The following is a 17,735-nucleotide window of genomic DNA, read 5'->3' on the forward strand; positions in this document are numbered from 1 at the left end:
CTTCTTTGCCTGGTATCTAATATTTTTACCATCCCAACGTCTATTTCAAATTTCAGTTCACTTAACACTTCCTCAAGAAAACCTGCCTTGATTTCTCTGCCCAGGCAAAATACCCTGATTAGAATACTCTCCAGATACAATCTGACATAACCTTTTCACGTCTCTTAGAAATGTGTTTTTCTGTTGGTTTTTTTTTTTTTTTAAATATACATCACAGCATTCCAGAACTGACACAGAGCTCAGGACAGAGAAGATACTCAGTGAATAATCTGTTAAATGAGGTCCAGAATTGGACTTCCTCCTTGAACTCTAGATATCCATACCAATAGCCCATTCACCATCTCACAAAGAGAGGTCTCAAAGTCATCTCAAACTCAGCATGGCAATAACGAAATTCTATACTTCTTCCCCTTCCTGCCACCCAAGCTCTAAGCCAGTGTTCCCTGTCTCCATAAATTATACAACCCAATTGCTTATGTGAAAAAATTCTGATATCCTATCTTTCACACTCACCATCCAAGCCATCACCAAATCCTATCAGCTGTACCTTCCAAACACATGCTGCTTTGACCTCTTCTCTCTACCTTTCCCACAAGCACCCTATTCCAATTCCCGTCCTCTCTCATTTGGAACAACGCATGAGCCTCCCAACTTCTCTCCCTCCTTTCTGCCTTAGTCCCTGCAGTCTTACTCCCACACCAGCTGGGTTCTTGGGTCACTAAGAATTAATAGATCAGATCACTCCCCTAGGGAAAACCCTCCACCCCTTACAGATTACACTTGGCCCAGGCAGATCTGGCCCCTGGCTAGATGTCAATCATGGGGTGCCTGGGTGGCTCAGTAGGTTAAAGCCTCTGCCTTTGCCTCGGGTCACAGTCTCAGGGTCCTGGGATTAGGCCCGCTCGATCCCAGGCAGATTAAGCCTCTGCCTTTAGCTCAAGTCATGATCCCGGGGTCCTGGGGTCGAGCCCTGCATCAGGCTCTCTGCTCAGCGGGGAGCCTGCTTCCCCCTCTCTCTCTGCCTGCCTTTCTGCCTACTTGTGATCTGTCAAATAAATATATAAAATCTTTAAAGAAAAACATGTTAATCATACTCCACCTCCAAATCTGAACTATACCCCCAAAATTTGCATGGCTCACTCTGTCACCTCACATATGTTCTCTCCACCTTGTCCTTAGAGCCCATTTCTTATCATCTTAACTTAAATAACACCCCCGTCACTCTCCAGCCCCTCGCTGAGGCCTATTTTTCTTCAAAACACTCCTATAAGAATCAATCATGAACTTACTAGTGTACTTGCGTTCACTGTTGCTCCAATTAGAAAATAAGCTCCATGAAAGCAGACATTTGCTTTGAACAGCACTACATCCTCCATGCCTGGAAGAGCCCAGCACGTAGCAGGGACTCAAAAAATAAATAAAATCCAGAAATGCCTGGGCTTAGAAAATAAAACCTTGAACCACATGGAAGTCCTATCTCTAACTCCTCTCTGAGCAAGCAGGGCTTACTGTCCAGACTGCATAAGGACGGCAGCAAATGTTCTAGGAAGCAAGCCAAGAGGATCTGACAATCCTCCCCTCAAGTCAAACACACAGGTGAGTAATTAACTGCAAGTCACACCAGCCCGTTTTACAAAAACAGAGGCATTTTTTTCTGATTTGAACCTCATAAAAACTCTGAAAGTTAAATTACACAGACATTTCCCCCTCTTAGAGATAAGCAGACTCAGAAAAAAATGAGCAATTTGTCCAAATTCACACAGCTATGATGTAGAGAGGAGACAATGATCACTACCTTAGTTGTTAAATTTAACCAGGTACAGTGGCAAACAGTTCCACTGATGTGAAGATTAGAGGCTGACCCTAGCTCCCCATCAATACAAAACGGCAGTGACACAAAACACACATGAACAGCCATCGAGTAGACACGTACCCTTTCCCAGGTCCCAGTTTGGGAGAGCCCACTCCCTCTTTTGTTCGAGAAAGGATGTCTCTGACTCGGAGTGCAGCCAGTGGGTCTTTCTCTTTCCCCTTATCGGCCAAGGCAGTGGGACTGAGGTTCAGTATGAGGAAAAGGCTGTTTAACAAGCACCAGGCACCCAGCAGCTGGAAGTTCTGATAGTGCTGTTGAAAAAGTACAAAAGAAAAGGATGACCGCGGAGATCTTACAAGCTATGAGACAGGAATGCAGCAGAGACATACTTCTTACCTCTCCACCAGCCCGCCGGGAGTTGCTGATCGCTTGTCCAATCATGTCATAGATTTCGAGCTGTCCAACATCAAACATACACAGAAAGAAATCTGAGCGAGCTGACTTACTTCATTACAAATTTTAATCCCACCCGAATTAATTTCACTTGGAGAATTTAATATCCTCCAGTCACTTTCTAATGACAGGACTCCATCACACTTTCCTGGACTTTCACATGGTGGTGACTCCTTGTTACACTCAGCTCACGGCTCACCTTCTCAGAGATGTCTCCCCCACACAACCTAAAGCAACACAGCCAGGCCCCCATCAGATCACAGCACCTCACAGGGACGCATCCTACACACCCACCATTCTGGGAGACTATCTCATGTACTGTAGGCCTCCGCTCAAAGTGCAGTGATGCACAGCAAGCCCTCAGCACACGTGCAGACTGAGTGACTCATCTTTCACAAGGTCCACTGCCACCACGATGACGCGGTACCTTCCGCAGAGCCAACCACGTGAATGCCCACCTCTCAGACCTGCTACCGAGGGGAAGGCTATGGAGAGGACTCCACATCCTTTCCTCTCCCCAGAAAGAGGGTAGACCTGGCACTACCTCCTCACTGAACGACGGGGGTCCCCGGTGCGGGGACCCAGCTTACACATTTCTGGACAATGGTAGCCGCATCGCTCTCATAGTCCTCTTCTTTGGAGCTCGTGGACCCCGTCCGCACCTGCTGGGCACTACCCACATGCAGGATGGCCATGCAAGTTGCCACACTCACACCTGGAGGAGGAGGGAAAGATGCACAGATTCCAATCATGGCACAGTCCCAGAAGTCCACCAAAACAGGAACAGAAAATACAACCTACCCCCCAAGCCATTCCATGATCTGACGACTGAGAGTAATGTCCACAAGAGCAAGACTAGACAGCATTACCATCCGGTCCAGCAATCACACTCCAGAGTATTTACCTGAACGAGCTGAACCCTTGCATCCACATCAAAACCTGCACATGAGCACTTCTTAGAGCTTTGACTGTAACTGCCAACAATGAGAAGCAACTGAGATGCTCTACCACGAACTATGGCACACCCACACAGAGAATATTATTCAGCAATAAAAAAGGGTGAGCGATCAAGTCATAAAAAAATCAGGGAGGAAACTTAAATGCGCACTCCAAGCAGAAGAAGCCAGCCTGTAAAGGCAACATAATATATAACTGATTCCAATTTTAGGGCACTCTGGCAAAGTTAAAACCATGGAGACAGTAAAAAGCTCAGTGGTTTCTGGCAGCGCAGGCAGGAGAGCAGGAGTACTAGGCGGAGCCCGGGGGGACTGCAGAGCAGCGAAACTACACTGTGTCACAGTGATGATAAGTACAGGACATTACACATTTGTCAAAACCCACAGAACCGCCTAACAAAAGGAAACCCTGACTTAAACAATGGACTTCAGATAATAGTATATCAAATACTGGGTTCATCACTATAACAGTTCATTACCTTAGTAATGCAATGCGTGAATAATTAAGGAAACAGTACTGGGAGAGAGGGTAGATAGGAACTCTGTATAACCTGCTCAACTTCTCTATAAACCTAAAACTGCTTTAAAAATAAAATCTAGGGCGCCCGGGTGGCTCAGTGGGTTAAGCCGCTGCCTTCGGCTCAGGTCATGATCTCAGGGTCCTGGGATCGAGTCCCCCATCGGGCTCTCTGCTCGGCGGGGAGCCTGCTTCTCTCTCTCTCTCTCTCTCTGCCAGCCTCTCTACCTACCTGTGATCTCTCTCTTTCAAATAAATAAATAAAATCTTAAAAAAAAATAAAAATAAAATCTATTGGGGGCGCCTAGGGGCTTAGTGGGTTAAAGCTTCTGCCTTCGGCACAGGTCATGATCTCAGGGTCCTGGGATTGAGCCCCAAGTCAGGCTCTCTGCTCAGCATGGAGCCTGCCTCCCTTCCTCTCTCTCTGCTTGCCGCTCTGCCTACTTGTGATCTCTGTCAAATAAATAAATAAAATCTTAAAAATAAAATAAAATAAAACCTATTAACTTTAAAACATCACAAAATGAGGGACGCCTGGGTGGCTCAGTTAGTTAAGCAGCTGCCTTCAGCTCAGGTCATGATCCCAGAGTCCTGGGATTGAGTCCCACATCGGGCTCCTTGCTCGGCGGGGAGCCTGCTTCTCCCTCTGCCTCTGCCTGCCATTCTGTCTGCCTGTGCTCGCTCTCTCCCCCCCCCCTCTCTGATCAATAAATAAAATCTTTAAAAAAAAAATAAATAAAATATCACAAAATGATTTCCCATTTATCCAAGATTATGTGGAAAAACATTCCATGTCTGGTGTTCCTCAAAGACACAAAGGCCAAATCCTTGTCTTTATGTCAAATCCCAGGCCATCAAATTTCAACAACCCACACCTGGGATCTTTAATCCAACTAAAAAATTTTAAGGACTCTTTAACCAATATTAACTAAGTATACAGATAGCCGTGTGATACTCAAGAAATTTCCTAAAAATTAAATAATCCCAACTTAAAATCTGCAAAAAATCAAGGACAGAGGATGAGGAAACGAGCACTGGAGACGAGCTAGGGGAGAACACATTTTCCCATGTACCTTTAGCTTTCCTGTTCCCCTGCTGCTGCCTGAGCTCAGGCTCTTATTGTGTCTTGCCTGAATGACTACAAATATTCCTCCTAACAAAGCTTCCTGCCTCCAAATTTCCCCACACCAAAATATCCTGCACACTGCTGCTTGAATATAGCTCGCAATTTTCAGTGGTTTCTACTGTTTATAGGACTTGGTCCAAATGACTTAGACTGTGTTTCTAAGACCTCTGTGATTGTGTCCTCCTTCCTCTCTGGCTATACAATAACCACTAATCACATATTCTCTCCCTTCATCCCTTCCCTCCACACACTTATACAATATGTTCCCCCAAACTCTAGGATATTTTGAGTCCTGCTTCGGCCTCTACCTCCGGATAGCCAAGTTGCAATCCCACCTGCCCTACAGAACTCCTTCATTACTACTGCTTTACACAATTTAAAGTGCCTTTCTCTTTATATCCCTTTTGCATCCAGATGTTCAAAATAAAGCTATTGAAAGAAAGTAGGGAGAGGATCAACCTCAGCATTTATTGGTGTCCCCAAGGTCAGGTTGCCAAAGCTGTTCAAATCCTCACTCAAAGAACCAAGTAAACATCAGAAATTGGCATACCTTCTAAGACATACAGGACTACAGTATTTAAAACCAAGGATCAGTGAATTGGATTAAAAAGTCCCTGTCACAGCAACTTAAAAGAGAGCGAACACCAGCTGTCAAACCCCACTCTCAAGGCAGCATGAGCAACAGGAAGAAAGGGAAATTTGGGGGAGCATGAAGGGTAACATCTGCTGTGTTGATCAATATAAACGGATACCACCTGTTCTGTAAAGGCTTCCCGAGACTTGCTCCCACAGCAAGACTCCATCTCTCCCTTCTTTGTGCACCCAACTACTCTACATTTCTCTTATTGCCTTTATCACCCCCTACTATATATTATTCCATGTGGTCCTAACTGTTCTCGATAAAGGCTCCTTGAAGGCATGATTACATACTGTTTATCTCAAAATCCCAACAGCACTTGGCATTTCGCTTTCCATACAGCAGATATTTACTATCTGCATATACTATGAAAGCAAATATGCACATCACATGCCAACAGTTGTGCAACAGCAGTATCATTCACAGGATTCACATGGAGACCTCCTTTCACCTAGATGAGACAGCAGATGATCCTCAGGGATAAGGACTCAAGGAAAGGGAAGAGAGAAGAGCACGCAGGGTGATCTCACGGCTTCCAGAAAGTATACTTGCACTGAACTAAGAAAATGAGATCAGACATCACAACCCCTCACCTGCATACAGACAACTTAGGCTGAGGACTGTCACATCTTGCAGACGAGAAGGATTGAGAGGTTCCAACACGGGGAGAGAGAGGGTATCCAATGCCATGGTTACATCAATCACCAGTGAATGAAAACTACAACATGACAGAGAAGGAGGTTAACCAAAGTGTCTCCTTGAATCCCTTGCTTCTATAATCTGATAATTAAAGAAAGTTAGCGTGCCATAAACAACTACCCAGTTTCTCTCGAGAGCAGCTTTAGAAGGTAAAGCACACATCCCGGAGCACCTTACCCATTCCGAACAGCAGTGGCATCTGCTACTGTGGCCGGCATGATGAAGAAAGAATTGGCCAACACTGCATCTTGAAACCGATTGATGTAGCGCAGGAAATAGGGCAGGTTCAAACACACGCGCAGGAGCTTCTCGGAGCCACCTGCATTAATGACAAGGCTCGACCTTACAATTCCATTTAACGGAATTTTTGAAAGCAGAGAAACCAGCTTTATGACGACAATTAAGAGTCTTACCAAGCTCTTGAAGACTAGCCACATTCTGAGCTATAAACACATTCTTGGTTTTGATAGCAGAGGCTTGATCTGTGGATGACTGCTCATCATTTTCCCCTTCAGCCTGAAGAGAAACAAAGGATGTGAAAGGCCTATCATGGTATTATCACCTGCTGACAATGGCCCTACAGTTCAGAATCTAAGCAAGAGCCCAAACCAAGCAGAAGGTCTATGGATACTCTTGAGAATTCCCAGTTAATGAGGAGGGGAATCCCTCACTAATGTTAGGGAAAATATTAGTTATTTTCCCAAGAGGAGGAGAAAAATATAGAGCTTGAAGATACATATATTCTACAATTAATAGAGAGTGTGATGCCTTTTACAGAAAACTGTATGTGTCTTTTATATCTGTTTATTTGCATTAAGAAATTTTAGAAGAATGATCATCAAAATAATATCAACAGTAGAGGGGCGCCTGGGTGGCTCAGTGGGTTAAAGCCTCTGCCTTCAGGTCAGGTCATGATCCTAAGGGTTCTGGAATCAAGCCCCAGGTCAGGCTCTCTGCTCAGCGGGGAGCCTGCTTCCTCCTCTCTCTCTGCCTACCTCTCTGCCTGCTTGTGATCTCTGTCAAATAAATAAATAAAATTTTAAAAAAATATATTTACAGTAGAAAGAAAATCACCTCATTTTTTCTTTTTGGTTTGTATTCTTCTATTTCTTTCTACCCTATGCAAATACATCATTTTACATCACAAATATCAGATACAATTATTACTTTTTTCTAGTATTATCATCTTAAAAGCTCCAAGGGATGAGGATGTTTGGGTAGAGTAACTCACCGGAGTCTGTGGACCCATGGGTGGTGATGCTACAGTTCTAGGGTTGAAAACCGACGTCAACTGATTCAAAAAATTCATCTGTACCTCCTTCTGTCTCAGCTCTGGGCTTACAGGTGAGGCCAGTTCTTTTTGATCTTCCACTGTAAATATAAAACCAAAACCAAGGATGAGCAGAGAGCCACTAGAAGCCAAAGCAGGAAAAGTTGGCCAAGGAAGCAGTCAAAGAACTGGGTCTGGCAAGTGAAGGCTCACCGTCTGAGAGAGTCTTCACCGTTTGTGGCAGCTTGGCTGATTTCATCATTGCTGTGAACGTGATAATTTCAGTCCTGTCTAGTCTACTACAGCCAGTACACAGGCCCTTGATGAGGAGAATCAAGTGTTTCTAAAAAGAAAACAAAGTCAAATATGTCTTTCAGAAGATACTACTCTTTTGGGACTTCTCACTGGCACAGGGCCAAATTCAGGTTCATATCAAGAACTGAAATCAGGGAAAACACTAAAGCGGAGATCACAAGCTGATGGTCCTCAGACCCTATCTGGTTTGCAAATTCGTCGGACTATGCTCACAGTGTGGTTGTTGGATTGTTATTTTTATACTTGAAGTTACATTAACTTTTTAAAACATGGAAGGTTCAACAGACAAATCCAGATTTCTTATCTTTCTCAATAATTCACAAGATACAGCAACTGAGTCTCCACCGCTATCTGGCAACGACTGACTGGAGCTGCAGTGATTGGCCCTTTACAGCTGGGTCGGGCACCCTTCTCAACTGGCACACTTCAGCCGTTTTATGTTATGTGCCTGACCCCTGGGAACATGGAAGTTTGCGATCATTGCAAAATCCTCTGCAGCCTCTATACCAGAGGCTGGTGAACCACAGCTCCAATTCAGCCCACTGTCTGCTTTTGTAAATTAAGTTTACTGAACCACAGCTATGCTTTTTCATTTATGTATTGTCTGTGGCTGCTTTCATACTACAAAGACAGAGTTTAAAAGACAGAGATTAGTTGCAAAAGGGACCAAATGGTCAGCAAATTGTTCACTATCCGGCCTGTTAGAGGAAAAGTTCACCAACCCCTGCTCTATACCACCCTTCCTCCATCATGCCACTAGTGTGTCAGAGTCCTACCTCAAAATAAGGGCCACAAATGAACCCATCACTCTCACCTGGGACACGGCACAAGCCTCATCTGGATTCTCCAAACGCAGGAGAGAAAACTCAATCAGGACTTTACAGGCTGCTGCCACCGACTGAAGCTGGTTCCGGGGAACTGAGAAAGAAATGGACTTGACTTAACCTCAGACCGCCACAGCTTGGTCAGCCTCATGGCTAGCACATCAAACCAGACAACTCCCAAGCTCTGTGTCCAGCTTCCCAGCACCATTCCATAACAAAAATCATTCAGAACCAATAATCCAAGGGCCAAACAAAGGCATCCTGGCACTGATACCATCCACTGCTTCTAGATCAATCTATCTCACATTTACTGGAAATTCATTATAATAGGAAATACAACACACTAAGTACCAAACACTTCACATATATTAACCCACTGAATCCTTAAACCAACATTTTGAGTAGGTACTATTGTTACCCCCTCCCCCTCTTTTTTCATAACAGATAGGGAAATTACACCATAGAGAGGTTAAATGACTTGCCCAAAGTCACAGGGCTAGAATCAAATCCAGGAAGTCTGGTTCTTGAGTTCAAGCTCTTAACTAGTAGAATATACTACTTCCCCTTTCCCATAGGTTCTAAATGTCTTTTACAAGAGGTTTCCTACACAAAATTTCTTCACGCTAAAAGTGATTCCTCCACCAGTAACCAGTGGTGCTAATAAACACCACAGCACACAACAGTTACCCAGCAACCTTTAACTTCCTTTCATTTTACTTGCTTAGCAAACTATTTAAGTAAATAATTCAAATTCTTCAGAACTCTGTTAGAGGTTTTTTTTTTTTAAGGACTTTTTTTAAAATAAGTAAAAATGTAAAAATGCAGAAATAGCAGAAAATAAGAATTTAAAAAAAAAGTTTAAAAGATGGGGAACTGAAATTGAAATCCCTTGACATACTAGAGAATACAAAAGGAGAATTTACTTTCTTACCAAAACCAAATAAATAGTGCCTTCATCAGTGGCATCCGAACCTCAAGCTGGTATCCGCCCATCCCCCCTCAACCCCCAGAAATTAACACACTAGTAATTACATGTGTATGTATGAAACCAATAAAATGCTTTTGATTAAGAAGGTATGGTTTAACTTAATAGATTACAAAGCAGACATCCAAACCAAGTACTCTGCAAATCCCTCTTGGTTGGCCTATGTAAAGGAACTTCCAGAGCCTTATCAGACTGACAGTGGTCTCCACTGCTGGGTGAACAGGTTAGGAGTGTTAAAACAGACTTCGTTAACAACCTGTTCAGAGACCTGCAAAGAGAAGACACAACCGTACCCCACATCCCGAAGCCCTCAGAAGGGAGTGACAAGCATGGAATACTCACTGAGGCTGCAAACTGTTGTGATATAGTGTGTGGAAAGTGCAACAAAAGAGGAGTAGAAGGGCTCGTACTGCTTCTCATGGTGCAGGATTTCGGATTCACTGCAAAGAAAATAATTCAGCTAGTATTTACTTAGTGTTTCCTATCCGCCAGACACCCTACCCCTTCACAGGCATTACAGTCCTTACAGCAGCCCCATCTGGGAGGCACTATTACCATCCCTATGTTCAAGATTGAGAAAGGGAAGCTCAGCAAATTGAAAGTAAGCACCTTGTTCAAGGTGCGTCAGGCTTAAGGAGTAGCAAAGGCTAATAGGCAGGAATCATTTTCATACTCACTTAGAATTGAAGAAGTAGAAGTTAAAACATAGCAGGATGCCAATTTGTCTTATATTACTGGTTGCCAAAGACCAAAAGCTAGTAATATTATGTGCTGACCAAAAAGGAGTAGACCAAGAACACTCAAAATACTGCTAATGGGAATACAGGTCATCATAACCCATTTTGAAGACCAAACAAGACCAGTCCATAATGCAAGAATCAACAGTTCAGGGAAAAATCACCTGATTAATGTTAAAACCCAAAACTCACCAGGTACCAGAGCTCCCATGTTTCCCCACGCCCTCCTATCTCCAACCAGGACACAGGTAGATCACAACAAATTCAGGGATTTTAACCATATCCCTTATCCTGAGCTGAGGAAATGCCCTCTTCTATGAAAATCTGGAGCCCGTAAATCTTAAAACTATACATTTATGTAATTCTAGCAAATCAGATGCTAATCCACAACCCATGAAACAAGAAGACAATGAAAACAAAAGAAAACAAAACGTATCTTATTAAACGGAAAGAACGAAAGAACAGAAGGCTGTGGCTAAACAGCTTCTTCAGTGAGTTAATTCTCCAGCCAGTATCAGACTCTGAAGGGAAATGTACACAGTCAGGACTCTATCCCCTTGCCAAATCAACGTAAGAGCCAAAAAGAGAAGTTCAATACTGGGGAGGTGCCGGTGTGAGTGATGAATCACCTCAAATAGCACGTACGAGTCTGGCATTGCAAACACTCTGCTATGTGGGAATTTATCTAGGATAAATGGGGATTTATCAAAGATCAGTTCCTTATCTCAGAATAACTGCTTCACCAAGAAAAAATATTTATGGAGCATCTATGATGTGTAAGGGCTTTCCTGCCCACCAAGGATTTCTACTTGTCAGGTGGACAAAAAAAGAGGAAACAGAAACCTTTAAACACTTGTAATGCTCAACTTCGTGGCCATCATACTGGTAGAGGTCATATCCTACTCAGCAGAAAACTTCTACTAAATCCCCTCTTCTACTTCATACACTTAGCTGTTCTTTCACTTTCGTCCTTGTATTTTCTTAGTCATTGTTCTAAGGTTTCCCCACCCTGTAATTTGAAGTATTTTAATGAGTCATTTACCTTCTGTTTTATTTCAAAAGTTCAGAGCTGCTTATCCCCGTTTTCTTTAGCTGAACAGGCTTACTAGAACTAAGAGAAAAACTACCCACCCAAAGGATGAACTTACTCTGTTGTTTTCATTTCCATTCAGATAATGAAATACATCCATAATACAAGAATAAACTCATTTAACTGGCTGGTTCAATGTTGACCCTTTGTGATTTTCCTGCTCTAGAAATGCACAACTGCCTTATTCCAATTAAAAAAAACAACAACAACAACAACACAAGAATGTACTTTGAGGAAAGATGGACATTGGCATGCAAAAAACTGGAGCACTCCCAAGCTCCACTTACAGTTTGCTTAGGGCAACTAAGGAGAAACATGGGGAAATTAATTTGAAAAGACTTGAAGGAGGGAGTAGGACATGTGGACATGTGGCCCAAAGGACATTATCATATCTCTTGATTTTAAAGAAACAAGTGTGTATGAGTAGTCTAATAACTTGCTGCCACCCTCATTCCCCAATAATCTGAAAAACACCAAGATACCAGAAGACTCAAAGAAATGGAAAAAATGGGACAAAGGGCAAGAAGTTAGGTAGGAAAGGGGAGGAATGAAGAACTGCAGGCAAATATAACAAAGAGAAAGGAAAATAAGACTTATAGGTAAAAATATCTCTCTCCTCTGGGTGGTCGGCTATCTTCCTCAGACATCTGCTTCTTCTAACAAACATTCCAACCACAACACCGCTGGGGTTGAAACACTCCTGAAAAACAGGGAATCTGAAACGCTTATATCCCATACAAAAAAAATGTGAGGCAGAGAACAAAGGGAAACAGCAGCTAGCAGTCTGGTCACAGAAATCTAATTTGACATCTAAGTAAAAAATAACTGGCTCAGGTCTGGAAATCTCTAGCTTTTTTCAGGAAGAGGTGAAATGCCAAGAGGACAAAATAAAAGACCACAGACTCACCTTCCTTCTCCCCCTCAGACACCATACTATCTACATCTTTTTTCTAAACTATGGAAACTCCACACACCCCTTTCCCTTCATCAAAGTCATAAACTCCCAAGAACAGAATCCACTATGCCTGTTTCATGACAGGATCAGGAAACAAGTAAGCATAATGAATACAATTTAAGAATAACAGCATTAAAAAATATATGCTTACTGAACATCTGTATGTATGTCAGAGTACCACACATTTAACCAAAGAACTAAAAGCTTTCCGGCACCTCCTTCCCTCTTGACAAACCTGTGGTGAACGTACAATAAGACATTAGGACTAATCTCACAATTACACGCTATCATTTGGTGGCAAGCTTTTTTTTTCCTGTAGGTCAATCATGAACTTCTGTCCTATAGCCTGGCAGAAGCTTGACACCAGTGTATCCCTTTCTCCCTTTCAAGAGATTTAGGAAACGACAAAACACTATCTAATAGAGATTTTGTAATAGCTTCCGCCTTCCCAAGTAGGTCTCTCTGGCCTAAATTTTATCTAATACCTGGGAGGCAGAGACTGAAAGAGACATCATTAAGAGGCCAGGACAGCCTAGGAAGGGCTGGCTCATGGGAAACGGACTTTTTTTTTTTTTTTTTTTTGGTAACTTATGAAAGGTCAAAGTGTTCAATGACAATCATGGTCACCAACATATCTCACACAGAGTTATGAAAGGAAGACAGGACCTTAAAATACAAGGTTACATTCAACAATTATACTAACTAATCCCAAATATGGCACGTGTTCCACTGAGCTTATTCTAGCTCCATTTCTGGTCTGGAAAAGTAAAAGCACTGTAAAGATTTTCAATCCTTACTATTAAAACAAATGCTAGCAAAAGGCAGTAGAAATGAAAATAAATGTCTTGTTAAGTAAACTCAGGTATGTTTTTCTTTTAAAAATCAAAGGACACTTTTGAAATATGTTTCCCAGTTTACCCATACAAATCTATTCCCCCTTTGTTTCACAGCTGGTTACGAAGTCAAACTTAATTAACAGGATCTAGACCTAGACATTGTTATCTACCTCTTCTTCAAACCCAAAGTTCAATTCCAACTATAAAGGTATGAAAGACTAGAGATGGCAAGTGGGATGGGGGAGCACGGAGGAGTCTCAGGGCAAATCATCGTCTCCAGTGGTTAAATAGGGAGGAATTCAATGGATGAGCGGGCTGTCACACAGGAAGGAAGAACTGGCAAAGATGGAGTCAGGACATCTAAAAGGGAAGCAGAGAATAGCAGATTCCAACAGAAAAACGGGTATCTGGAGGCAAGGGAGGGAAACATGGATGGCAGTCATGACACAGAAAGGGGACCCCAAATGAGAGCAGCAATTCCAGAAGGAGCAGCCTAGGCACCTACTAACCCTTTGATTACCTACGAAACAAAGCCCACCACAGCATCTGTACAGTGATGGCTCTGATCTGGCCCTATAATCCATGGCAATAACTTTATATTCAAGAAATACTTCCACAATTCTGACACCTTCATTTCATTTTTTTTTTTAAAGATTTTATTTATTGGGGCACCTGGGTGGCTTAGTCAGTTAAGTGTCTGTCTTTGGCTCAGGTCAAGATCCCAGGGTCCTGGAATGGAACCCACATCAGGCTCCTGCTTCTCCCTCTCCTAGAGCTGCTCCCCCTGCTTGTGCTCTCTCACTCTCACTGCCAAATAAATAAAATCTTCATTAAAAATTTTTTTTAAATAAAGACTTTATTTATTTATTTAGAGAGTGCAGGTGCAAGCAGGGAGGGCAGAGAGAATCTCAAGCAGACTCTGCGCTGAACTTCATCTCACCACCAGATCATGACCTGAGCTGAAATCAAGAGTCGGATGTTTAACCAACGGAGATACCACAGCGCCCCTCATTTTTTTTTTTTTTTTGAAAGGCAAAAACTTATGAGAAACAGAATAGTAGGGTATTAACTTCTGCTCTAAACCAGGGTCTGGCACTGGTTTTGTAACAGCCCATATTTAAGAATGGGTTCTTATCTAAGAATGTTTATTTGGCTGAAAAATAACTGTTAAAACCATTTTGTGACATATAAATATATGAAATTCACATTTTAGTGTCTACTAATATGTGAACACAGCCACACCCATTCACTTACATCTGTGCTAAGGCTGCTTTTGCTATACAATGACTGAGTTGACTAATACACACCGAGAATGTACAGCCTGCAAATATTTACTCTCTGGCCCTTTCAAAAAAAAAAGAAGGCATGCCGACCTCTGCTCTACACCAAACTGAACACTAGTAGGTTTGGTTGTTTTTTACTGTAAACAACTTGTAAACCAAGTATTCTGAAAACTTTTCTTAGGATGATATTCCTCTCAGAGACCCTAAAGAGGACATAGAACCACCTTTCCAAGTAAACTGAGCAACAAAACCGGAAGCAAGACTCCAGGGATCCTGCCTTACAATAAAAGCTTTTGTTAGTAAACATCCATTAGTTTGGATATCTTTCCTAAATTGTGAAGAGAGTTCTTACTTCTGTCTACAAACAGAGAAAACTCTTGATTACCTTAGGGTGCACGAGGGGGCACTGTCACTTGACAAAATTCAATCCTAGTTTGATATATTCGGTTTTGGCTCCTTCTACAAGCTTGACAGAGTTGCTAAACCATTATTGTTTTAAAAAGACAGATCCGGAATACCGGATGAATGGGAGGGTGTCACGTCCATAAAAACATAAAAGCAGGGGCACCTGGGTGGCTCAGTGGGTTAAAGCCTCTGCCTTCAGTTTGGGTTACGATCCCAGGGTCCCGGGATAGAGCCCCACATCGGACTATCTGCTCAGCAGGGAGCGTGCTTCCCCCTTTCTCTCCCCCTGCCTCTCTATTTGTGATCTCTGTCTCTCAAATGAATAAATAAATAAATAAATAAATTTTTTTAAAGCCACACACATAAAAGCAGGGGCAGCTGGTTGGCTTAGTGGGGCATGCAAATATTGATCTTGGGTTTGAGAATTCGAGCCCCACATTGGGTGTGGAAATAACTTAAAAATAAAATCTTTGGGGGCGCCTGGGTGGCTCAGTGGGTTGAGCCGCTGCCTTCGGCTCAGGTCATGATCTCGGGGTCCTGGGATCGAGTCCCGCGTCAGGCTCTCTGCTCGGCAGGGAGCCTGCTTCCTCCTCTCTCTCTGCCTGCCTCTCTGCCTACTTGTGATCTCTGTCAAATCCATAAATAAAATCTTTAAAAAAAAAAATCTTTGAAATAAATAAATACAAGTATTTTAGAGTGGTATATCATCCATTACAAGTCACATGATGAGTATAATGTAGGAAAAATACCGCCAAGCCAAATGTTTAAAACAGTTAAAAAAGAGGCCACCTAACTTGAATGCAGTATCTTGATACTTGCTTACATCTTTAAAATATTCCGGGCTTAATAATTAGATAGGAAAATCCATCTGTAAAGTTAACAGTAAAATTACCAAACCCGGCCATTATTTTATTATAACTTAAAAAAAAAAAAAAACTTCATCCAAAGCATCACAAACCTAACAACAGGCACCGCAATAAACAATCTGTCAAGTCATGGGCCTTCCTTAGTAATAAAGAGCAGTTTCTAACCTTCTGGATGACATTAAGATATACCCTTGCTGGCAAGAGGCTAAAATGACCCAATCAGCAACTGCAGATTGTTGAAGGTTTGACTAGCAAAATAAAAGTGAGGCTCCCTTTAAAAGCACGTCTAACCATTAAACCAATGAAAGACTCCTCTGAGGATGTTAAGTCAGGAAAACACGGGCATCCTGATACCATGGCCTTGTTGAACACAACGATCACGATCTAAGAACCCTGGACAAAATGACGAAGCGATTTAATACCAAACCAATAAATGACCCCGTTTTTAAGAGCCTGAAGATGATTTTGAGAGGGAGCGCGCGCGCAAGCGAGGGCACTGTTTCTGTGGGAAAATGACCTCAGACTAACACTGAAATGGTCTCATCAAAGACCGTTACAGTAGCAACATACAGTAAGTGCAACCTGAAAACAAAAGTCCTGAGTGGTCACTAGTGGCTTCAACCACAGAAACAGCACGTGCCCCCAGTGATTACAGCGCCACGGGAAGACCGTTATTAAATTATGCGGCACATCTCCAATTTAAACCCCAGGCTCCGCTCCGGCCCAGGCCAGGGGGATGAGTGCGGGCAAGAAATGCAAACTCATCAGTGCTATGACCTTAACACAGGGGGCAGCCCCGGGGACATTCCCCGAAGAGCGCGAAGCGTCCCGAAGTCACTCCCAAACGGGTCCAGCCACGCCCTCTGAAGACGGCGTCTTCAAAAGTTTTCCTCGGAAGGGAAATCGAGGCACGATAATTTACATGGACCGGAGGAAGGAGCCCTGGACAAGCCCTCGTCCGCCTGGATCGGGGAGCCCCGAAGCCGGGGCTGGGGCGGGGGGGCGCCCAGCAGCAGAAGGCAGCCCTGGAAGCTGGGCCAGACTATCCGGCACGACCTCCCCTCCCCCTCTCTGCGCCCGCCTCGCCGGGGCCGCCGCCCGGTACCTCTCGATGACTGAGGCCACCAGCTGCGGCAACTCCTTCATCTCGAAGGCTGAATAGGACGCAGACAGCAGGGGCCGAACCGCCACCTCCCAGCCCGGGGTTGTGTCAGCCCCCGTCGCCGGGGCCCCGGGCGCCGGCGCCACCGCCTCTTCGCCGCCGCTCGTCGCCATCTTCCGTCGTACTACTGCGGCTCCCTTCGGGGGCTTGCCACCGGCCCAGCGCCGCCTCCCGGGAGGGGGCGGAAGTGACGCAATCCGTGTGTCAGACTGTGCGACGCAGTCGCAGAGCAAAACACGCGACGCTCAGGGCGACCTCCCTCAGCTCTCAGGAGAAAGGCTGCACCGCGCGGAGGCGAGCCGGAGGAACTGCGCCTGCGCAAAATTTACGCCTTAGTAGGAGGCGGGGGTGGAGGGGCCGGGGGCGGTAATGCCCGCGCCTGCGCGCTGGGAGTCGTTCCTGTTAGTAGGAGCGAAGTGGCTCCGGGGCATGGGGGAAAGGTGAGTTGGAGATTTGGTTGAAGTTAGCAAGACCAGGACAGCGGAACAGGCTATGCATCTGCGGATATAGTGGCCCCGACCGGAGACTGCTAAGGACGAGAGTCTGATCACTCACCCGCTTGCTTCCCTCCCGAATGTCCCCCACAAAGTGATACGACAGTGCTACTTAGTCTACTAAACTTTCTGCTCCCCGCGCCACCTCTCGCTGTTACTAGTCCCAAATCCCTGTTGTGTTTTGATTACCCTCACTAATAATATTACCAGCTCGCATGTTACATCGCTCTGTGCATGTAACGGTTATCATTAAAGCCAGGTTTTCCTCCAAGAATAGCCTTGACGGCATTCTTTCCCTAATGCAAAATAGCT

General features: G+C 44.0%; 1 protein-coding gene across 7 annotated transcripts in view; it reads right to left on the minus strand.

Moving 5' to 3' along the window:
- Positions 1-17,101, minus strand: part of UBR4 (ubiquitin protein ligase E3 component n-recognin 4) — a 134,488-nt gene extending 117,387 nt beyond the window's left edge. For all 7 annotated transcript variants that reach the window (XM_059376425.1, XM_059376421.1, XM_059376423.1 and 4 more), the window contains exons 1-11: positions 16,873-17,101; positions 9,938-10,035; positions 8,601-8,704; positions 7,685-7,814; positions 7,433-7,572; positions 6,615-6,717; positions 6,379-6,520; positions 6,096-6,220; positions 2,857-2,981; positions 2,210-2,269; positions 1,934-2,124 (exon numbers count right to left, since the gene is read on the minus strand). In XM_059376425.1, the coding sequence (XP_059232408.1) occupies positions 1,934-2,124; positions 2,210-2,269; positions 2,857-2,981; positions 6,096-6,220; positions 6,379-6,520; positions 6,615-6,717; positions 7,433-7,572; positions 7,685-7,814; positions 8,601-8,704; positions 9,938-10,035; positions 16,873-17,042 (1,388 nt within the window). In that variant the 5' untranslated portion in view covers positions 17,043-17,101. The remainder of the gene's footprint in view (positions 1-1,933; positions 2,125-2,209; positions 2,270-2,856; positions 2,982-6,095; positions 6,221-6,378; positions 6,521-6,614; positions 6,718-7,432; positions 7,573-7,684; positions 7,815-8,600; positions 8,705-9,937; positions 10,036-16,872) is intronic.
- Between the last annotated feature and the right edge of the window lie 634 nt (positions 17,102-17,735).

This window comes from Mustela nigripes, chromosome 14, assembly GCF_022355385.1.
Source record: "Mustela nigripes isolate SB6536 chromosome 14, MUSNIG.SB6536, whole genome shotgun sequence".
Taxonomy (NCBI): Eukaryota; Metazoa; Chordata; class Mammalia; order Carnivora; family Mustelidae; genus Mustela; species Mustela nigripes.